Source organism: Falco punctatus (assembly GCF_963210335.1).
Source record: "Falco punctatus genome assembly, chromosome: 6".
Classification (NCBI taxonomy): Eukaryota; Metazoa; Chordata; class Aves; order Falconiformes; family Falconidae; genus Falco; species Falco punctatus.
Window position 1 is genome coordinate 18,436,838 of NC_137585.1, and position 24,936 is coordinate 18,461,773.

Sequence of the window (24,936 nt, forward strand, 5' to 3'; positions counted from 1 at the left end):
ATGCAAAACCAACAAAACTAACCAACAGCCCCCCCAAATAAAACCAATCAACAACAACAAAAAAAAAATCAAAAAAATTAATTCACAGCTGACATGATCCCAACTGTAGAAATAAGAATCCATTCTTTTTCCCTAAATTACTTGCTTCATGGACACTGAGCTGAAAGCTACTACAAAATAATAATCTGAACATTCAGCTTTCCAGATTGATATTAAATTATTCTTAGCAATACTATTTTAATACTAAAACAATGTTTTGCAATTTTAAAGAAAGCCTTTAACAACATTAAAACAAGACATGTAGGCATTTGATGATTAAACAGATTTAAATTTGAAGCATTAACCTAAATATCCTAAAGCATTTCTAAGAACTTCACTGAGCTGCCATAATTTCTGTCAGCATATGTAGTACTGAATGACTAGTAAAATACCTGAATTGAAACTATTCCAGTCTAGCAGTTTGTATGATCTTGTGTTACCCATAATTCCGACAAAGGCTGAGTTCAAAACAGCAAATTAGTAGATCAGTTATAGGAGCAGAATAGTGAAAAAAAACTACCAACAAGAACACAATTGACAACACCACTCCACAGGAACTGGAAAGACACAGACAGCAGAGTTAATAAGAGGCTGAAATAGAAAGGGAAAAAAGGAGCATGCTATAGCAATCTAGTACTAGGCGTGATCAAAGTGTACAGTATATAGCAATTATTGTCTTATTGGTAAGTTCTCAATCCACCTTCAAAGGTTCTTTCCTCTTCTACATTCTCCTGGTTTTTGGTTTGCCAGTTTATTGGTTTCCTTTAATATTTTACAGATTTGACTCCAATGCTTAGTATGATCATCACTGTATCAGAAATTTTTTTTCTGCTTCTTCACCTTCCCTCCCATAGCCATGTGCCTTCATTTCCTCTTTTGTTTTCATTGTTTTGCAATATACTGAGTTCAAAGTATCATGCATCTTACATTCACTTGTCAGGAGCAATCTTCAAGTCCCACAAAAACACTGCAAAGAGCCACTTAGTTGTGCAAAGATGCATCTCTATCTTCTCTTCTTATCTTGCTTTCAGTCAGTTGTAAAAATAAAGGAGTGTATAATGCAAGAAATTAAGTTTTTAAAACTTCTGACCAAAACTGATTTTTTTTCATTTTGTCTTAAATTTATCACACATAAGTAACCTGTATCAGAATCTATTGAGAATACAGAAGCATAAAACAATTTTGTGGCAAAGAAAGGGATGATTCACATATAAATTATATTTTGGCATTTTTCTTAATCTTCTCTCCACTGTGTAAATAAATCCTAAAAATAGGAAAAAAAGACAATACTATGCACTCACGTGCTGTAAAGAAATCCCTTAAAGTAGGGGGGGTGTTCATTCAAATTAAGTCTCTGATTTTATTTTGTGTTGTCAATTTGCTGAATCTTTAGATCAGCACCAATCTACCCAATTACAGAATTACTTGCCTTCGACCACAGGAAGAAGAAAAAAAAGGAAAAAAGATATTTTTTTTAACTGCTTTTAAAGAGGCCTTTGCACAAACTTGATTACTCCTGACTAGTGCATGCAAAACCACTACAGGTGCTACTTTTTACTCTCCTCTGTCTGCATTTTCAAGTGCACTGTTAACTCCAACGTTTTACAGAGTATTCCTCAGCTTGTCTCAGTGAATGTAACAACAAAGTCTTCAGAGTCAAAAGTAACTTAATTCTGATGTCAGCACTAGGACATGCAAAATACACATGTTCCAGTACTGGGGTTCCCAGGTAAATATTAAGTAAAAATCTTGAAGTGTTGTTCAGTATATGTTTTTAAGAACAGAAACAAAGCTGTAAGGTTTTATCAAAAGAGGTTAAAAACATGTATGGAGATAAACTGTAGTCATTAGTCCTTAAGGATTTCAAGGAGCTGAAAATTAAAAAACATTCACAGTTAAGATCAAGCATTTCATCTTATTTTTGTTTTAATTGAAAATTTGCATCAAGTTTTAATATTAAAAAGTGGTAAAAAAATAACTTAACCCTCAATAATTCAAAGACATTTAAGGCAAAGATACTGGATTCAGAGTATTTTTGTTACTTCATTAACTTGCTGAAAAGTTTCTCACTAAAAACACACCCTCTGAATGATTATTATTTTTCAAGTTTAAATGTTTGTCTGAAAAATATTGAGTTGTTTATACAGTGTTAGAACAGATCTGTATATTCAAATACTGCTATGTTATAAAAATTTGAAGTATGCAATCATTATGACCGGACTTGGGCAAGGAAGTTGTTCTTGTGTTAACATACCAGGATTGTGAATGCGATCCAGGAGCTTCACAGACCGTGCACTGACAACACCACCAACGTGGACAAGAAAGCCTGGTGGAAAGGTCGTCAAGGTAAAAAACGGAAATTCCTGTTATGATTAAAAACAAACATCAAATGACTGCTTACCAATCACTGCTGATTGCCAATAAACATGCAGTGAATTGATATTTCCCTGAAATACAGGCAAAGCAGTTACATTAGGCCAAACGCTCTTCAGGCTTACTAAGCACTACGTAACCATGCATCTCCATAGACGCATAGTATAATAAAAGCAGAGGTATTATACAGTTTAAGAATACTTTTCCCCCATAAATTGTATCTCAGCACAATTTTAATAAATAATCAAAACTTTACATATTCGTGCTAACAAAGCCTCTATTGGTCCACTTTCAGGATGGCAGCTAAACAATATAATTCTACATTCATTAGCTGATACAAAATAAAGGAACGTTTTTCTCCTTTTTTTAGGTCTTAGTGTTACAATTGACTGCAGTCTGATCCTGAAGCACAGGATAAAACAAACTGTAGCCTTGTACAAATTATGAGTATCTAATTACAGGAGAACATACCTAGAAAATATTAACTGACTGCTCTGCTAGAATCATAAGCTCTACATTAACAAGTAAATATTCATCTTCTAGCATAAAGTCTTTGAAATACAACTGTAAGTTCTTAAACTAAGGAAATCCACTTCCAATTAATTTGCATAAATCGTTTTTTACCAATTCCTAATTAAAATATAGAATTAATAAGTATTAGAAACTACTCAAAAATTTAGTTCATACAAGAGGCAAAGTAAGTGATAATAGTAATTTCTCATGACACACATGATGAAATAAACCAGTCATATTCAAAGAAGGTGAGCCAAAAATTAGAAGATTTTATTTTCTATATTCTATGGAATGTATATACATGTTGATAGCACACTTATGGGGGAAAGGCAAAAGATTTATGTTCAGCAATTTTAAATGCATAGAGGCAAACAAAGAAAAAGAAAAATCATGCAATCGTGGTTTGTATAGTCATGATGATTGGTTAAATGGAAAAAATAAACAGTCATTATATATGAAAGTACAGTACAGATTCCTTTCTCACGTAATTGAAGTACTTGCAACAGTACAGTTCAACTGAGCTTCTATCTAAACAATGCACATGCTGCAGATTAAATTAGGATCATGGCTCTTCCAGCAATACATGGCATGAAAAGTCCTCTTAAACTAAAGCCCAATGCAAAATTTAAAACTAACATTTCAGAATTCTTAGCACCCATGTTATTAGAACTCTTAGAACTTCTAAAAGGTCCTACAAACTTCAAGTTTTCTGGATTTTTGTTTGACTTAATTTTGAGTCTAAGAGGCAAACTTTGAAATCAACAACCATAGTATCAACAACCAGAAATGGGGGGTGGGGGTGGGGGTGGGGAAGCCACCAACCCCCAAAAACACCAAAACCTACAGCTGTGCCTTCAAAAGCAGGAACATTTCACCATAGGACTCTGCAAATCTGCTTGACTAATCTGTCTTCAGGAGCACGGATGGATCTCTAGAGAGGGCTCCAGAAAGGTTCTAACTGCAGGTTATCAGAACGGTTGAGAAAGCTCTGACTACAACACAGTTTGAACTACTTTTCTGTAAGTTTTTCATGCCAAAAAATAGAAAAAATGCAGTACATCAGCACTTTGTTAGAACCCTCTTTCACTGTGGCTCTGTAATATCAACTGTTCAGTGAGTCAAAAGTGTACTGGTAGTATTTGTCCCTGTATCCATTACACTCATTCAATATGTAACATACTTGCTCTGTCCCTTGAATACAGTTATCCCACATTAATGACTTAAAAAATAATTTGCTTTCCCAGAAGTACAGAAATCAGTGTATGCATATACCACCTATATGAAACTCCATTAAAACTATACTACATTTGTATTTTATACGTACATATATATACTCACCCTTACATTGTACTAAAGCAGTACGTAGTGAACAAAGTGAGTGATACTCCATGCTCTCAAGCATAAACAAATCCAATGCTTTTTAATCTATATTGAGATTCAGAAATTACCTTCCGTTTCTGTTCATTTTCATAAGGTTGCAAGTAATTCTAACATATTCAGACTTCGTTTGCCTGATTCTCTACCCTACAAACCAGGCATAAAACTTCAAACTACTAACATAGTTTCATCTCTGCCAATATATCGATACTTGCAAGCCTATATTATCATACATCTTAAAATTAGACCTATGTCTTATCAGTTAATTTCAGCCACAGACAAGTCTGGGTAACTGACTCATGGAACCATTCTGACATACTCCCATTAACAATGTCTCATTCATTCTGATGCAGATGGAATTGCATCACTTCATAAGATGGCTTTCTCCCCACCCCACCCCTTTTTTTTTTTCTTTTTTTTAAGCTCATTTATAAGTTTTAGGGTTTTTAGCATTACGTTACTCAAAAACAATTTCCAGCCTCAATTCAAAAATATAAAAGCTATACTTATTGCATGGAAACAGAAATCCCGTAAGAACCAGATGCAGTACTTCCGTATCACAAATCTCCTCTATTACTGCAATGTGCAAGGAACTACCTCAAGGTGATGCAAGCAGAGTATTCCCGTGTGTGAGGAGACATGATGAAACTTAAAAGTTTCCACGCTACAACTGAAGATGGTTAATTATTTTACCAATGCCAATTCACTGCAACATTTCACAGTCCCTTGACTGCAAAGACCCTGAAAGAACTGTTACTGCTTTAATCCTTGCAACTACATAGAGATTTCATAGTTGGCATTTCAGGAAAGCTTGATAAGGTTAAATAAAATCCTCATGAATATTTGTTTAATACAATACTTTAAAAATGTTTGTGTATACACATACATGTATTGCCAGTATTCTTCTGTTCATACATTTCATACACAGACACACAAAATAATGAAAAAGCACATGGAACAAGGCTACACACACATATCATCTGGTGTTAGTGCCGGCTGAAGCAGTTCTCATATTCTCTTCCAGCCATTCATTCATTGCCATCATCGTACCACTCCCTCAGATAATGCTTGTAATGCTCAGGTATGTTCATAGAGCTTTTAGGGCTGAACCAGAGTAGAGAACTAGTCCACATGATAATTTCCTGGTTAAATTGTTTTTATTCTAAACACATTTACTGTGCCATCTCACAAGGTGACCAAACAACCTTAAAATTTTTCTTCAGCTGACCTGAGGGGATGGGCTGGATAGTAACAAGAAGTCACAAGAAAGAAAAGTTGCTTAAGTCAGCGTTTCAGCCAAAAGAATCACACAGAGAACTGCGCTCTAACACAACAGTTATCTAGCAGTGCTCTTCAGAGATGGCGATCAACAGATCTCCATTTTGAAAAGGCAGCAGAAAAGATCTCTCAAGCACTTGCAGAATGCAGACATGGAGGAATAAACAGCAATTGTCCAAGTTGAAGCCAACAGAGATACAAAATACCATTAAGGGCAGCATTTGGCCATTTCTACAAAAATGCAAGCTAATTTTTATGTGTAAAGTAAGCTCACATTTGCCCCCTGACGGAAATAGAGCATATACATTTATAGATAGAAATATACACAAAGATAACTGTGCTATAGTTACACTTGCTATCAACATGCACCCTGTGAATTGCTAAAAATATACTAATGTAAAATATAACATATGTATGAGTTTTCCACAGCTGGTGTATTTTACTGGAAGAAATTGAGTAATATTACCCTTCCAACAAAATCTGTTCTGGTTTGCAATTAGAGTTATTTAAGGAACACATTAAAACCACATTTGATCAAAAAACAAAGCTGTGGAGACAAACAGTTAAACGAACTCATTTAAACATGCCTTAGCATTACCATATACCAAATTAAACTGAGCTAATACTCAAAAGAACTTACTAAATATCTAACACATAACTGAAATGTATTATACATACTGAATTTATTCTTTGTTTTCCCAAATAAATGCTACCCTAACTCAGACAAGTAACTACAGTGCCCTATTTACATGTGCAATATCAAAATAAAAACCCTTGTGTTATTCATTCTATGTAAGTAACTCAACTTTAAGGTAACCCTAAGAGGTAACCACAGGAAAAACACATCCAATATGAAGTTTTCAGAAAGACAGTATGAACGTGGTTTTTGTATCAATTCACAGTCCGCATGCTTGCTAAATCGTCATCAACAGACTCAACATTTTATCATCCTATTTTACGGTATTTTTATCCCACTAGACAATATACAGGCCTTATAAAAACAATGTGCTAATAATTCAAGCTCTAAAAATACATCAAGTGCTCTTAATATACATTCCTAATTGTTTCTAAAAAGCTTCCTAAGGAAGTAATAGATCAGCCATGAAATGTCTGAAATGCTAGCAAAATCAAAGGTAGACAGAGAAAAGGCTCTTCTTAAAGCATGTTTTTCAAACTAAAACATTAAAAGCAAATAGCCATGGATTTTTATTTAAAGAGAAATTAAAATTGTAATTGAGATGTATCAACATGCAAAATACTAAGTAAGCAAAAATATGCCGATCTGATAAATGCTCTTAAAATAACAGAACAAGTATTAAAAAAACCTGCATAAACAAGATTACAACGAAATCTGAAGAACCTCACAAAAAAGAAAATCAAAGTATTTCAAATAATTGTTTTGAAATCCTCAATACAAGAAAAAAGGGCTACAAAAAGTGTCACACAATGTTTTGGAACATACCCGCCTTCTACAGAACCTATGAGGCGATCCTCCCTTAGCAACGGATAACACAAAAAATGAGAAGAGAATCATCCACTTACTCAAAATGTTAGCTATTCACTTATATTTTACAGATGTCGCTGATTTTGTTTTCAACAAACGTATAGGGTTCTACGTAAGTAGTTCAGACAGTCAGAAACTGTAATTAAACTAGAATTTTTCAAAATTGCAAAGCAGTCATATTTCTTCCTTCAAGACAGCTCATTAATAACATTTTGACAAAATCAGTATATATTCTATCAAAAAAGTTGCAAGCATGCATTCCAAATTTACACAAAGAATTAAAAAAAGTGTTTTTATTATACAGCCTATTCAGCATAATAACAGATAGCATTTTTAGTCCTATAGAGGTTCTTAAAAGAACTGTAAATCTATAAAGCTTGTTTAGGGCTTGTTTAAGTTACCAGTTTTTAAAGGCTACATGCACACCATACCACGTAGTAGATCGAAGGCTAAGTTATGCACCAAACTACTTTTCAAAATTGAAAGTTTTCACAATTATAACTGGGATTTTCACCTTCTTTAAATCTATTCCAATGTTTCTGAATTTGGCTTCTGTAAAAACTTAACTAAATACATGATAATAAAGAGTTTACCTTACACATGCATCAGTAACAGAGACTAAAGAACAGTAATTTTCGCTGTAACTATTTCTTGTAACACCAACCGTATTAACTGTGTGTTGTGATTACAGTGCTGTGCACATTACAGTTATTTGCTCCACTTTTCTTAATTCTTTAGTAATATATTAAAATTTGTGTATAAAAGAGCTATTCAACTTCTAACATCTGCAGTAAAAACCTAAAAATTATACACACATTTAAACAGAAAGTAGCAAGGAACCACTTAATTTACTACAAACTAGATTTTTACTTTAGTAGATCAGAAGTTGTAAGTATAAAATGCCTTACCCTTTGTTCCAGAGCCGACTGAGTCTGTTGTCTTAAAAGAGTTTTAAACGGACCCCCTTCTTTTCCAGCACTCCCACTGCCCATTCCTGAAGAGTATCAGTACAAATGACATTCAAAGAAACATATTATAATTTGTAATCAAACTTTGATTTAAAAATATATAAAATAGTCATTGAAAACAGTCAAATTATTCCCATAATTCTAATTCTCAGGGAAAAAAATGCTGAGCATCACAGTTTAATTGGCGGGGGGAAGTTGTTTTGGGGTTTGGTTTTCACATGACTAGTGGTGTTCTTTTAGCATTTGGACACCAAAAAAAATTAAGATATTTTTCTGCTATCAACCTGAAATAAAATTTAAAAAACCCTTCAATATACAAAGACTTAAAGACCTGTGCTTTTTTCCTAAGACACACAACTTGTAGGTTTTTTTCTTGTTACTATTGTGGAGTTTTGCCTATGGTTTCAATATACATCTACCTCCTCTGCTTTTCACAGGTTTCTACATCATCAGATTTTCAGCCCTTACCAAAAAGGGCTGCAAAATCACCACTAAGTCCACACTGTTGAACGATGATTCTCTGACAGATTACTCTAGTCAAGTATCTCTCCCTACTATCATAATTTTTTTAAAAAGTAGTAACAATCAGGCTTTCTCAAAGTTTCAGAATAACTAAACCACCTTTCCTAATCACTGGGAAGAGACTATACACATAATTACAGCAGTGAAAAGCAATGCAAATCCTTTGATTTGAAATATAAACTGAAAAAAATTACTGATTAATTTTCTTTAATATCTATGCAATGAAATATTCACTTATCTGATTCATTCCAAAAAACTAAGGACTACTGCTCAGCATTTAAAACTGCCACATTGATTACTATATTTGCATACGCATAACCTGCAGATTATCTGTAAAATGAAAATAAGAAATAACTCCAATTTTGCATAATATGGGTAATTTTCTCTTTCTTTCTTTCTTTCTTTCATATATTTTACTCCCATATATTTTACACCCACCTCCCCAATACAGGAGCTTTTCTGAAGAGATGGAAAGTTTTAGATTCACAAATTCCTTCACTATTGAATTAACTGTTATCCAAGGAACTGTACGCTTAACTGAGTGGTGTCAAGATGCAGGTTATATGTATGACAGGTTATCTGCTCTGTGGTTAGAAATCACAAAAGTAAAAAAAATAAACACATACCAAGATTGTGTTTTTCCTAAAGTAAACACAATGCTGGTGAATCAGATTTTCTTGGTAATATTTCATGCCTGAAAACATACTATCATTGGTATTTCTTTTATCTAAAACCATTAGTGCTAACTGGACAAAGCAAAAATAAACACCTAAGTTGTACAGGAAATCACAGGATTATTTTTTTAAAAAAAAAAAAAGTGTCAGGAGCAGGATGAAATACAAACAGCACAGTGCAAACAGTTATGAATGAAGCCAAGATTTTTTTTTACAGAATTTGTAACTAGTTTAACATAACTTGATAGTTTTATCTTCTGATCAAGCATCTAATAAACATGAATGAGATTGTACATATACAAAGTGCAGTTATCTGTTTTAACCAGATCTGGAAATAACACCAGACTTAATAATATATGTTAATTCATTCCTAACATTTTCAAGAATTACCAGACTATCATTACCATATAATTAAATATTAAAATAGTATAATTTTTAACAAATATTTTTAGCTGTTCTTGGATAAGGAAACAAAAATAGTATCTGTATAGTCCCATTAAACAAGATTAAATTGCTTTTACTATTTGGCATTGATTCTAAATATCATTGTCAGGGACTATACAATATTTAATACAGACAAACAGCATAAATACTGGACATGAAACAAACTCAAAGAAATACAAACTAATCAAAAGAGTTTCTACAGAAAAAGCAGTAGTATCAACTATTTAAATCTGTGAAATAATGCATGTCAGTGAAATGGAAAAGGAGGCAGTACAAATAAAAAGTTTGTACAGGCTTTGTTAAAAAGATTAAAAAGCTAGCCACCTGATAGTCATTATTTCAATAAATTATGAATGTATTAATGAGCAAGTGCTTGTTCCATGCAAAATATAGGAACAACCGAAAGCAATAAGGGGGGGTAAAACCCCCAGAATTTTAGTCCAATTACCAAAGGAAGCTTTGCAAGGGTAAAGGATAAAGTTCTGCAGCATAAACTACATATGTTTCAAATCCTTAAGAATCCCTGAAGCTGTTTAATGTTTCTGGGGCAGAGGTGAAAGATGGTATGAATAGTCATGTAGCCAGCAGTTTTCAGAGGCTAACTGAACAAAAACAAAAGGTTATAGAAGGCTGTGTGTTAAATGCCCCTATGTTAAGTAACAACAACAATTTCTTAAAAGTTTAATTAAAGGCCAGAATAGATTGATCCTACCAGAAGCAGCCAGAAGCAGCTCTTCAGTGAAAGAAACACTTTTCCTCAGAACAACTGGGCTGACATGGCTAGAGTGTAGAGGGTTAAGGCTAGACCCCGAGAGGAGGAGACAGGACTTTTTAAGATGTGGGGAATCACAAGAGAGTGTAGGGGAGCTGGGAAACAGGAAAATCCTAGGTCCCTGTGGGGAAGGTGCTGTGGAGGAAAGTAATAGAGACAAAGAGATGTAGATTCAGAAGATGACTAAAGAAACAGACGGAAGAAATCAAAATGAAGCCTTTTTTTTTTTTCTCTCCAAATGAACCAGCACTTACTGCTAAATTATTTCTCAACATACAAAGAAATGGAATGACAATACAGTTCCACAATGTGAATGAGAAGCATATTCTCAAAAATAATGACCTGATTAACTTTAGTTTGAAATTAACTTCTTTAAAAGTCATGGTAATCTAACATTTATTTTAAATTTTCTGCAAAATTTGATAACAAATACTATGGAGTAAAGGCTAAATAACAAAGTCTTCTCACACACTTAATCTGATTGCTTTCATTATTTAGGTATAAAAAGTTATTTTCCAGAGAAGCCATGGATTTGCTTTATGACTTTGAGTTATAAATCTCGTAGAATTTTAAGTTCCCACAAAGAAAAGGAGTTCTGACCTTCTCAATTTCCTCCAAACATATACTATGTCACATCAAAATGTATCACCTGATTAAAATGTCACATTTTTTGTCAGTTTGATATTCTCTTAGTTTGCAGTGGCGTAAAATATCACTATTCACAGAAGTCGTCCAATTTCAAACCAAAACAAGCTTTCTCAGCACAGAATAATTTCCCCTTATATTTAGACCAGATACAGATGAGAATGGATAACACGAACACAACTGTATTTTATAAAAGACACTAAGATCCTGATTTGGAGCTACTGAAAACTAGATGCTTAAGCAGATCCAAGTTTCAATCTCCTGTATTTAGTTACTCATATTGTGAAATTGTGGTATCTGCACTCTTTTTCCAGGTTAGTCTCCATCTCAAACATGTGAACACACTAGATACCTGACTGAGAAAGAGAGGAACAACCTGTACTGCAAAAACATCAGAAAATACTTCATTTCTCACATCAGCCAATCTTGAGTAATGAGTATGTCAAATTTGATGTTTAATGTGTCATGTGAGATGTTTGCATTTCTTTATTTTTTTTTTTTCAAAACTAGCATCACCAACATTCATACTGAAATATTCCAACACAGTAACAGTCTTAGGAAATGAAAACAGATGTCTAAACATATACAGTGAATTGTTAAAAACAACATACTGAATTTAGTATGTTACGGAAGTATCTTGTGTACATCATCGAATTTTTGGTAAAAGGTAAAACAAATGACTCAAGAGGTACGGTCCTTTTATGCTATTAAAATTCAAAACCTAGTATGTCACATCAAGACACAGAGTTTTTAAATGCAACCAGCAAATCCTCTTTAGACAAGCTTCAGTAGCAGAGTTAAAAGCCGCTAAAAAGAGTGCTAGCAAGCGAAAGTATGCCCACTGTTAACTTTAACACTAAAAAGATAGCTAAAAAGTATCTTTATATACTTGAAAAATGCCTAAAAATAAGAGGTACCAATTACACAATCTGCTTCAGTTCTGAATGAACTGACGACTAAAGACGAGAGGGTCCATTCACCTACAGACCATCACCAGGAACGATATAAGGTTGCTGCTTTAAAACTTCACAAATTCATAACGAGTTGCCACCTTCGTGAATTCAGAACATTTACATCTATAAAGATGACCATGTATGTTACATTTAAATTCTTAATACAACATAATCCTTACCAAGGAAAATCTGACCAAAAGAAACAGGTTTTCAAATATTCAGTAAACCAAACACATGAATTTGTGGTTCTCCCACATAAAAAGCATCCAGTTATATTTCTAGGTCCTTTAAACAAGGGACCACCACAGGTTATCCACAGAACACTCACCACTTACACAAAAGAACAAAAAAAAAAAAAAAAGTGTCCTTTTGCTTGTGTTTTTAAAAACAGGGCAAAGAAGACAGTACTAAGACATCTTCCTAATTGGGAATATTTTTTAACAGATATCTAGGGAATAAACTAGTTAAAATATTTACTAGAACTGCATTTGAAGGCAACATTTAACTTGTCAGCTTGAAAAAAATAATTGCAAGGGGTGCTATCAAGTAAAGCTGAACCAACTACTTCAATATGCGTAAAAGTTTTCTAGATTAGATGGAGACAAGAATGTTCTGAGCTTCAAATACCACAACTTAAAACAGCATTTAAAAGGCAACCAAACTTTTATAAACAATTCTGCAAAATATTTTGCCCTACAGTAGCAAAACTGGTCACAAAATGGAGAATAAACATAATTCTTTAAGCTGTGCTGACATTACTGACATGATTCTAACCACAGACTGAAAAAAAGGGAGGGAGAAAACAAGTCGAAGAAATAATGATAGACCAATGAAGAAAGAAAAATGCTTTTCTGAAGATGGCTGGAGTATAATTTAATTCACTTTCAAAATGTATAGCCATTTCCATATGCCAAGGAGATAAAAAAAAGACAGCAGCTGCTACATTTCTAGTATTGCATTTGCAAAAAGGAGTTAAAAATCACAGAAGAATGTATACAATATACTTATCGTACAACACATTAGGCTTGAAGACTACGTATTAGTAACACTGTCCTTAACGTATCATGGTAAGAAATGCACTCCCATGATTTGTAATATGAAATGGAGGAAATAAGAAAAAGGCAAGTACTTTGGACTCCCTTAATGTGCTGAGATGTTTTATTTTGACTTGAATACAGCTGTGTCACAGATGTCATTTTAACTTTATCCGGAAGAGTGGAAATATAGGCAGGATTTAAATTTTCACCCTAGTGAAACCTCTTCAAGCTTGAGGTGTGATATCTGAAGCCTCCAATTTCCACATCATTTTGATAACTTAAATGCCAAAAAGCAAAAAGGGGTTGAATGAAAATACAAAAAGAGAAACAGAAATAAAAAAAAAAGGTGGGTGGAAGCGCCTTACCAGTTTTGGGTGTCAAACTCAAATCTGTGTCAGAAGAAGAGGACTGTCGACTGTAGGACTTGGAAGGTGAAAAGGAATAGGTTTGGTTTTTCAGAGGGGTGGAGGGTCCTGATGAATGAGTATTGGGATTGGGATCTTCATTGAAGGGAATCCTGCCAGAAGAAGGTGGAAACATATTCAGTAATCCTGTGCCAAAGGACCTGGCTGACAGCAGCATGATCCAAACACCAGGATGGGATTGGGGCAGGGCCAGCAGCTATTCCTTAGGTGCGAGACTGGGGATGAGGCCAGCGGCAAAGAAATGCTGTTTTACCCATTCAGCATTCTACAGATAGATGCTGATAATCTACAATGAAACAATTAAGCCAAATGAAAGGCATGAGATGTGACAAAAAAATTATATATATGCAAAATAAGAAATTGAAAACCGTTTATGGCTTAAAAATCTGGTCAAATACACAATGCTTTGAGTTAGTTTAATAAAGAAAAAATGATTTCAAATTATATTTGTGTTTATACATATTCGTACATTTATGTATATACACACATATGCATTTTAAGGAAAAAAAAAATATGTTTCCTTATCCTATAGCATCAGCAGCATGCCACAGCTAAAAACAGAGCAAAGAGGAGAATCTTTACGGGAACAACTATATTGACAAACAGTTCACTTATGCACAGATTGACTTACCTGATATCTAAAACCATCTCTTCCACAAATGGCACATAACCTTCCTACAACCACTTTAAAACCTAAATACCATATCTGAATTATTCTTGAAAGCAATTATGAACTCCAATCAAAACATTATTTCCTCCAATAACTGTAAAATAATGAATGTTCCCCAGATATATCAACTTATTTTTAATTTCGTAGGAAGTAAGCATGTTAAAAAGAAATGAAGAGTGTGACTTTGTGGAAGAGACTGATGCATTTTCAAGAAACTATTGCCTTTATTTCAGCAGCTGCACACAGGGTAGTTCTTCACTGACAACAGGTGTCTCCATGAGAAAATGAGGAGAAAAGATGGGTGGTACCTGCCTACACTGCCTGCCTGCCTGCACTTTGCGACCACTGTGCCTGTGGCCTGCCTCTCCCCAGCTCTTGAGTCTGAGCAGTCTCGTACCAGTGTAGATGAGAGTGGGAACAGACACAGAGAAGTTCTGAGTAAGTCGTGAGCCAGTAGCAGTGTGAATTGGGCTGTTGTGAGTCGAGCGGCATCCATGGCTTGGCGGATGAACCAGCGGAGACCTGAGAGAATTTGCAGCCAAGGTGGAAGAAAAGAAAACAATACATACAAACAGGTTGCAAAGTTATGTTATAAATTATTTCAGGGAAGTTTAGCTAGAGGAGATCTCTTACTTTAAGCAGACTCTAAGAATTTAAATTCCTAGCATGCAAGAGTCCAGATGAAATAAAAAGAGAGAAAGGAACGGCTTAAGTACTAGCTCATGAACGTGAATCTTTGGCAACAGGGCATCAAGTTAGTAAAGCCAAGAATAAGAAGTATTAGATGATTTGAGAAACATTCCCATTTTTTGCACTGAGGGACAATGATTCTGACAATATCCACCACCAAGCTGAACATGGATTACTTGGGGGGTAGAATTTCAACATTTTGCTCAGAGTGAAAGCTACTGATTTATTTAGGAATGCCTTTTAAATTAGTAGTTACCAGGTCCACCTCTGGTTTTTCTTTTTTAAATCACCACTGTTATTTTATGCTGCATTGTATCCAAAAGCTCTTTTGATGGCAATTTTTTAAAATTAAGACAAGTAAACAAGCTATGATATGAAATAGAAACCAGTAATTTTGAGAAGTCAGAGCATATTGATGCCTACATGACAAAAATACTCAATTACTATTGTAAAGACAAAACAGTTTAAGTTAATGAAAATGGCTAATTCAAGTAATACCTCTGGAAACACAGCATTAGTAGTATGCTTTTTGGTGCTGTTTTTTCCTTCCAGAAATTGGATTGCTCTACCAAACAGAAAAATTTATCCAAGCAACAAAGTAGTAACAATTCAAAGATGACTGCAAGTATTTTTCTATTTGTACAAACATTAAAAAAATTGCATTTTTAATGTGTTTGGTGCTGCAGTAAATATAACTAAAGATCAAGAAATTCTACCTCTCATCATAAAAAGTTTTCTCTGCAAGTACACTGTTCAACTACCTGTTTTGCAATAGCCCTACTTATTCTGCAACAGAAAAAAAGCAAATCACCAAAAAAAAAAAAAAAAACTACTCCAGGGTCATTCTCTAAATCACTGACAAAATGTATCTTTTCTTATATGCTCAGCAGAAACGCTCAAACTTGATTGTACTGAACTTGGAAAATCTTGAACAGAAAGTATATCATAAGCAGCCCTCAAAAATATTTATTGTACAAACACAAGAGTCAAAGCAGAACTAATTATTAGTTAGGAAATTGGTGGATCACAACCCAAGGATACATAATACCGTTGCTACAGAAATTCAAAAAAGCCATATTAAGTAAGGATTACTGCTCCAGCTTCTAAAGAAATAACCTAAGTAAACCAACCTAAAACATTTCAAAACTGTGGAATATAAACTGAGTTGCAGACAAATAAAACTACAAAAGAAAAACAAATTCTGGGGAAAAAAATAAATAACACTGATTATGTAAAACTGAATGAATACGAAAAGAGAGATGAAACTCATTTCCCTACAAACTCGTAATTCATACTTACTCCTTCATTTCTTTGGATGGGGAGTTACATGCAGGTAAAAACGCTGATGTGTTACTTAATTTATCCAACGTGCAGGCTGTTCCTATGGCTCGCACTACTAGTCCAGACTCTCCCTCCAAATCAAAACACTGCAAATAACCAACAACAGCATTTCCTCTCATTTCAAGCACCTTCAAGCCAATCTTCCTTTGTAGTTCACCTAAAAAACAGAGGGTAAAGAGCTCATAGTTGTAGTGAACTTTCCCTATGCTCTTTTGTGGTCTTCGGCCTTTGTTTTTGGAAATGCCAACCACATCAGTAAAACAGTTTAATAGATCCAAATCTTACAATATTATGCCAAGCAGCTGGTCACAATCTCTGTCTCCTGTAACACAGTGTGATATTCATAATTTGCACAGCTTTTTTTCCTTTTTACTCCAAATCTATCTGATTGCCAAAACAACATGTTATTTCAGAAATGTTTTTCTCAGTTTTTTTTTTTTCATTAGGTTTTCCCTTTTTTAATTGGCGGCAGCGGCGGGGGGGTAGATATGGTCAAGGTGTGTGCTGGAACACATGTCAAGTTTCTAAATACTCCTTCACCCAGTTCAGAACAATGCAACATCTTTGAAATCCACGTGGATAAGCATCTATAATTTTTTTATTTACAAATTTACTTAAGCTTGTTTCAACCTCATTCATACTTCTCACTCTTTTTAAATTAATACTGTTTAATATGGCAGCCTCATCTACAAAATTTAACACCAAATAAACAGAACACCATAACAAATATACCACACAATCGCTGCAAACAAGACCGCCACTTCTTTTGTATTAGCTGCACACAAAGACTGAAAGACTGTAAGACAATGGTCTGCCATAGATGCTTACTTAGCAGAATGTTTTAAAAAAAATAAATTCATTGATCTATGTAGTTAGATAGCCTTGGTAATACTAGGTGGAAAATGCCGTCTCCCTTCTGATGAAATATTTCCAAAATTCTCCATTAACAAACTGACAAGCCTCACTGTCACAGAAGATAGCACAACAGTCCCAATGTCAATGATGCTATGAAATCAAGTGGAATGAGATTACCACTACTGCTTCCTAGAAGCTTGGTCTTAATATTACCAGAACAGGATCCCACTGCGAATTTCTTAACAGAGGCTGAAATTACGCCTGTACTGGTCTCGAAAAATCTCTAAGATTGAAGCAGAGTATGAAAGTTTCTAGCTGAGTGAAAATTGCTATGGATTTCGTTCAAGCCAAGGTTGAGACTGAATTCTTTTCTTCCATCTATAACGCATAGTAAGTATGACAGAGATCTATGAAACAGCCTGGGTCATTCTCAGAAGCTACAGATTTCTTCAGGATTCTTTAGATATGGCCAACAGTAACAAAGATGGCAACGTGAAGCATTATGTTACATGACATGAAGCAGTATTGTTATGAGGTCTTTTGAGTTTTTGCCTCTTAACCACTGCCATGAATAAAAATATTAATAACATGTAGCAGAATACTTATACATGTGCTACTTTATCCGCTTTCACTATTTATGCAAGGCAAGAGATATGCAAACATTAATCCTGTAAACTGACACACCACAGAACCTACATTAAAAACTTCATAAAAAGTGAATTCATGTCAGTTATGACAATATTGTTTTTTTCACATTTTTCCTCAAAATGTGTCGGCTTTCCAAATGAAGACACCAAGTAACATCTCCATTATCTCTCTTACGTTGCCCCACTTACTAAAGATACATGCTTGCAAAAACCAACTCACTTTTTTTCAGTATCTTCCTTAAAATACAGCTGTATCTATAAGAAACCTGACAATATTAAGAGCCCATTAGAGAACTTAAACCACTCCCTATCACTCTAGTGGCTATTTTTCATCATTTCTTTGTATTCCTTAGACTTTCAATATTGTCCACCTCTATCAATTGGCTCGTCTTAGTGTGCAAGTCCTAGAGTAGGGGTGTTTTGATCTGTTCTGTTGGCACTGACACAGGAGGATCTTAGTTCACAACTGCTGTTCATAAGCATCAGTAACACAAAAAACCAAATGCAAAAAATTATCTGTGAAGATACTTGATACAGTGAAAACATCAACTGATTCTAAGCACTGGTCTCTTCAGTAACTGCAGGTACATCCTGCGGAAGTGAGACAAGACAATACAGAAGTATGCTTGAGAAGCAATGAACCAATCTTGACTTCAAAAAGATGGGATGAGTAAGATAAGTGTTAATACACACTGTATCTGAGATGGTGTCTATTTGTTCACATACTTCAAAGAGTTCACAGACGGTGGAGTAGTTTATATTTTAACTGCGTCAAAATTCTAGTAATACTCTTCAAATGGGTTAAGAACATCTTTGAGAATGTTCCACAGGTTTCTTTAACCTTGCTAAAAAAACCCAACAAATTAGACAGCAGCATGGCCTCACCACAAAGGAAAAGAAAAAAACAAAACAGTCAGCCATACTGGCCATCAGTAAGGACAACAGAACCTTCAGAAACAGAAGACACTGTGAACTGAAAAATAAACATAATACCAAAAATCATATACAATATTGTCTTAAGCAAGTCACTTGTTTAAATGCTAGTTTTAAAAGCAGCAGTAACCACTACAGTCTACAAGTTTAATACCTGACATAAGTGAAATAAGTCTTTGTCTAGCCTCATTCGATGCCCTTGGTGTACGAATTCGGTCTATCCACTGGTATTCTGGGTCTTCATTAACCACAAGCTCTTCCACAAATCCATGAATTATTACTGCTCTGTAACACTTAGGAATAGATGTAGCTGTTAAAAAAAATACAAAAGTGGAAGGCATGAATCTATGAGCCAAGAATTCCAAAAAACCCCATGAAATTACACATAACAGTTACATGAACAATTCCAGAAAGTAATCCACACTATTTTCTGTAAAATGTGGACATATCCAAGCAGTTTTGTTCTGGGAGACCCTGGAACACCAACAACCGTCCAGTGTATCAGTTACAACATACCATTATGAAACCTTTCCACTTTGTGCTTCTTTAACAGGATATACACCCAAAATAACACAGTGAGTATATGCATATGCACCGAAACGCAACTTAGGAAAAGCAGAGAATAACTTATTTGCATTGTTTTGAAGTATGAAAAGTAAAAAATTTAAAAAAAACCCAAACAAACTAAATTTCCTGCATTTACTACTGGCTTCAATGTAATCTCCACTGGCCTTAGACAATGCGCTGGTGAAAGAAGAGAAACTGACAGAATAGGGAAAGAAAGAAAGAAGGGAGGGGAAGTTTTCTGTTCAAATGAATTTTTTTCCTCTACTTACTGCAAAAAAATTTGACTCCACAGGATGACTGCCTGAATCTGTTTAAATCATTGAAGAGATCTACCTTCACCACCACATTGATCTCCCCGCGTATACCTATTAATAAAAGACATGAAAAATGAGAAGCTGTATCACAAACAAATACAAAACTAGCCCTATTAATTATTGCCTATTATTAGTAATCAATGCACTTTCTACTACCCATGAGTTAGTTTTTCTGCAAAGAATGTACTATAACCCTGCTAGAGCCACTCGGTTCAACTGGCAGTTCACCTGTTAATTCTAGACTAGGCCAGAGGAGCAGGAAGATATTTCCTTGCCTCTCAGGTCTGCTGCAGAGACACTGTCTCAGAGGAATTTTCTAGTTCAGCCTTTGAGGCTGAAGCTATGCAAGCAACAGTCCTCAAATACCTGCTGCAATGAACAGGGTTTCAGACATAAGACAGGATTGGGAAAAAGAGAAGCCATTAGCCGCCTGATACTGCAGTGGCCTCTGCTGCAGTCTCTCTGCTCCTTTGCCTTGTACCATCAGTGCAGGAAGGGTATAAAATCAGTATCTAAGTACCATGACTGTCCCAATAGATAAGTGGAAGAAATATTCCCAAACTCACTTGAATACAGATGTCTTGATACTGGAGTCCTGTCCACATCAAAAAGCTCTGACCAACACCAAATAAGATTTTAAATTTTCTCCCTAAAATGTTTTCAAAATCACAGTAAAGCTAGTCTCCAAAGCTGAATCCAATGAGAAAATTTATGGCTCTTTCTAGAACCACAAAGTGGCACAGTAAATGTCTGTAAAACACTTTAACTATGAGAAGAAATGTATAAAAAAATAAGGTATTACAGACTTTTTAGACAAAAGTTTAATTTTTGGCCTCAATTAAACCTTACTAATAATGAAGTATTTCCTCAACACAGCCATTTTTTTATTTTTCTACTTCCCTATTCTGAGCTTTTTCTTCTTCTTCCCCATCCAGTAACAAAATCATTTCACATATTACAGGTTCTGACATATTGAGGACTAAAATTCTTGGTAAGTCTGATCTCTAATATCTTCAGAAGCGTTTATCACTTAAATATATGACACTCAAATAAAAACATCAGATCTGTAATTGAGTCTGACAATATTGCAATAGTCAGCTAGATTCTATCTTCCAAAACACAACAGAAAGAAATCTTCAGTTACTATAACAGGAAATGCCTCAGGCCCATATATTTTCTTGGATAATCATGTTGAGGTGCAAAACAAAAAAAATTTTAATAAAAATTTATAAACAACAGTGGGTTTTTTTAGGAAGCACCAATTAATGTTTGCCAAAGATGAAGATAATTATAATCTACTGCTATAAGCATGAAAACATAAGACTTCTAATTTTAGTTAAATAGAAAAAAAGCTGTGAAATAATAACAGATCTAGAAAATTACAGAAAATCTAACTCTGACATGCAAGTTGTACACATCCTGAGACAAGTATTCCCCTAATTTAACTTCAAAAGAAAACATACAATAGAAAGATGGGACTAGAATAAAAGGGTAAGAAAACATGTATTATTTCTCAGAAAAAACACCTTCAGTATAACTGTTCTAAATGTAAAAAAATACTTTTCATCAGTTATGCTGATCATCTAGTAAATACCATTAATTATTTCCATACAACAATTCATGATTAGCTTTTAACACAGTTAGGTCATTTAATGCATACTGGATACTGAACAAGGGTGGTAATGACAACCACACAGATGTTCTGCAATAAGGTATGCAAGCAGCAAGCTAATTCCTGTAAACTAACCTCGACCTTCTGGGACCAAAGCTGTGTTTCATTAAAATCAAAGGCAAAAATATCATTAACTTCATTTTCTCATACCTTCAGGACATTTGGATGAAATCTACCTAGCACTGACAGTACCTTCTGCAGTGAAAAGGAATTTCATCCTGTATTTTATGTTGAAGATATGTCACACCCTGTCCCTCCATCTCAAATGAAGTTTATCCCACAACCTAGGAAGGCACATCCCAACTGACTTCAACAAAAGTTTATTATTTTAGTAAACAGGTGGTAATTAGAACGGTACGTTTGGGTCTTTTTTTTTAATCTAAATTTCACAGTACTTATTTTAAACATCATGTGAAGAGTTTTTTCCACTTGTCACAAGCTCTGTGGAATGCGTTCTGCCAAGCACTAGCCTGAACTACTATGCCAGAAATTTTCTCATGCCAGAAATAAGGAAAAAAACTGCCAGAAAAGCAGCTTCCTAGGTCCCAAGGCTAAAATTATTACAAATTTCTGAAGACAGCTTACAGAAATGAAGATTGTAAGAAGCAGATTACATCTCAAACAACACTGTTTTACTTTTAAATTAGCAAATCTTACCATGAATGGTATCATAAATTGGAAACCATCCTGAAATAACTGTAGCTGCTTCACTATACAGCAAAGGATCAATATCTATGTACACTTTGCCAATGGCATCATTAGCGCTGTAGGTATCATGATCAAGAACGGTGATCTGAAGAGGTTCATCTTGTAGCTCTTCATCATCTACCTAGAAACAAATATTAACATGGAATCTGAGCATTTAAAAAAAAATACAGGGACACACTGCTGAAAAACAAATGAAAGAAATAGGAGAGTTAATTATGTACGGTGACCTGACACACATAAATCCATAATTTTGATTTTCTGTATCGAAACAACACATTCACTTATTTTGATTTTACCCTTCACAGACAGGTGAGATCCTGGAAGCAGAGTAATCACTGGGAGAAAAACAGAAAAGCAAAATTACAGCGATCACACATCTTAAAATGCTACAATTTGTTTCAAGTCACATTCCCTAGGTTGTCAACCCACCTCCACAATACACACTTTTCATAAAAAAATGAAAATTTAAGATAAAGCATCTCAGAGGACTATTCTACTCTGAAGTTACGATTACTGGTGCTCTCACCCTTCCAAACTGCTCAACGGCTTAAAAGAAGACAAGACATTTTATACAACCCACTGTAAAAATTCAGTAATTTCAGACATGCACTTTCATAAATAAATGCAATAACTATTTTTTAAGATGTACAAAGATAGACATCTACAATTTCTTTGTGTTGAACATTACAAACCAAGAATCCGGTTTGCTAAATGCAATGGGATGACTCCTGTAAGTGTTTGCAGAATTATAACATGTGACCTTGCAAAAAGATCAAAGTACACACACACGCACACACTTACGATGTCTTAAGCAGTTAGTGTGTTTCCACTCTTTGAAATGTGGAATTTCTTTTTTTTTTTTTTCCCCAATGTTGTTGTTTGGCTCTTTTCTTTCCCAAATCCATTTTTCCATGCAAAAAAATAAAATTTTGAGAGTTCTGTTATTGTTAAAAAACCTCCTTCTGTATGAACAGAGTTAACTGTGCACACAGATCAACTCCTCCCCCTCCCCAAAAAAAACAACCCCTGGAACTGAAAGATAAAAAAAAAAGAAAACCAACTGAACTTCAACACCACAGTACTACTTTCTAAATCAACATGGATTTCTGATTAGGAGATGCTCATAATCAAGCGTTCCGTGTTAATATTCTGCCTAATCTTACTATTCGCTTTAAAATATTTCTAACATTACCAGCTATTACATCACTCATTAAATGTACATATATTTACAATGATGTTTACATTGTGATATTATCTTAGAACACTATAAACAAACCACTACTAAATATTCCAATGTTTTAACAATTAATTCATTCTGAACATCATTACATACTTCTTTTTAAGTAAAAAAAAAAGCTGTAGTAACAAAACCAAAAAAAAAAAAGAGGTACTTGTTCAGGGCAAAATGTCAAAGGACAACACTGAATTGGATCCTAGAAAGCAGTAAGTAATTACAGGAAAATGCTGAGTGCCCTCATTATTACATAAGGAAATGGAAAAGAAATTGTCCAATAATTGCTGTCCAAGCTCTTTATTTTGTAATTTTCTCATAGGAATTCTCCATTTTCTTCATCAAGTGCATTGTTTTTGCAACCCAAAATAACATTTCAAATACCTATTAACTTTCTTACTCAAAATTAACCCATTAAAAATATATTAGCATACCCATACTGATATCTGAAAGCCTAATCCATAATGCTGTTTTCCCCCCACTTCCACCTGTTTTGTCTTTTTTAGTATTACCCAGATTAACACTGGAGTTGGATCCAATCTGGCAAGCTTTTATCTTTACAAACAGTTCTAAAAAGCCAATGAGACACCTTTAGCAAACAAGGTCTTACTGTATACAGGTTTGCTGTAAAGGCTTCATGTGTATTTAAAGAGAAATACACTTCACTCCTCAAAACTTACTTTCTGCCTGAAATGAAATTATTTCATTAAGGGCATCTAAATCAGAGCATCTATATGGATACAGGCAAACTCTTGAAAAATACTTACTTCAAATTTAAACCACTCAGAATTCCACTGAGGATTAAGTGATTTGGGATACACATCTGTCTTAAAAGTTGTATTTCCAAACTTTACCTAAAAATACAAGCATTCAACTATTAATAACAAAAATGAATAAAGAAATCTAGAAAATAATTAAATCTACACATGCCAAAAATTTCAAATACGTATTTCAATAGTATCAACAAGTCTTTTTCAGTGAGTGGCTTTGTTAATCGATTCACATATATCAGTAAGTAACTTCCCATGTATCAACACCACTTCCAATAAACCTCTCCCACTATTAAAATTGTTTCTTTTCCTCCTCAATCAGATGAGAGTAAAAATATCACTTATATTGGCTATTCAAAGTCACCTGGTATACCTTCCTTGCCTTCTGTTTAGAAATACTGTAAGCAAAAGTATTCTATCTAAATATTGATAGTTTGCCCTATTAGTGTTCTCTCTAGAGTTTCTAAATCAGCTATATTGACAATTTATAAAAGAAATATAGAAATAAAATGGTAAAGTTAGCAAATTTATTTCTTAAATTTAAGAAATCACCCCAGATATACACCAGAAAATGACTGACACCATCTCCATTAACTGCAATCTTAATACGCTGAACACTTATCAGTAAATTTAGAGCAGCAAGGGGGAAACACCTTACGACTTTCTATTCCTTTCTTAAAATATAAAAAAACTCCATAAAGCATACAGGCAAAAAGGTCAGAGGTTACTACATATATGCATGCATCTACATATATCCTTATATCCTCCAGTTACTGAAGATTAAATATTCTCCATACTTCTACTGATTAACACACCGTCAACCACATAGTAGCCTATTTCAGGAATTTCCATCTGGTCTTCATAGCAGTCTATTTCAGGACAACCCCATTTGTGGTTTGTTTGTTCTTTTGGTTTTGTTTGGTTTTTTATAAAGTGAAATTGAATTTTTGTGATGCTCCATATATCAAGAAACCATGCTGCGCAATGCAAGAGCCTTTATTTCACTGCAGCTTT

At 34.3% G+C, this 24,936-nt stretch overlaps 1 protein-coding gene across 16 annotated transcripts in view; it reads right to left on the minus strand.

Moving 5' to 3' along the window:
* Nucleotides 1-24,936, minus strand: part of C2CD5 (C2 calcium dependent domain containing 5) — a 91,011-nt gene that overhangs the window by 39,183 nt on the left and 26,892 nt on the right. For 10 of the 16 annotated variants that reach the window (XM_080392172.1, XM_080392158.1, XM_080392171.1 and 7 more), the window contains exons 2-9: nt 23,920-24,006; nt 21,871-22,042; nt 19,497-19,592; nt 18,815-18,970; nt 16,184-16,382; nt 13,465-13,616; nt 7,993-8,078; nt 2,294-2,402 (exon numbers count right to left, since the gene is read on the minus strand). In XM_080392172.1, the coding sequence (XP_080248298.1) occupies nt 2,294-2,402; nt 7,993-8,078; nt 13,465-13,616; nt 16,184-16,382; nt 18,815-18,970; nt 19,497-19,592; nt 21,871-22,042; nt 23,920-24,006 (1,057 nt within the window). Of the gene's footprint in view, nt 1-2,293; nt 2,403-7,992; nt 8,079-10,404; nt 10,600-13,464; nt 13,617-14,591; nt 14,717-16,183; nt 16,383-18,814; nt 18,971-19,496; nt 19,593-21,870; nt 22,043-23,919; nt 24,007-24,936 lie in introns of those variants that run through there. The other 6 variants (XM_080392162.1, XM_080392160.1, XM_080392161.1 and 3 more) reach the window with 3 other exon arrangements.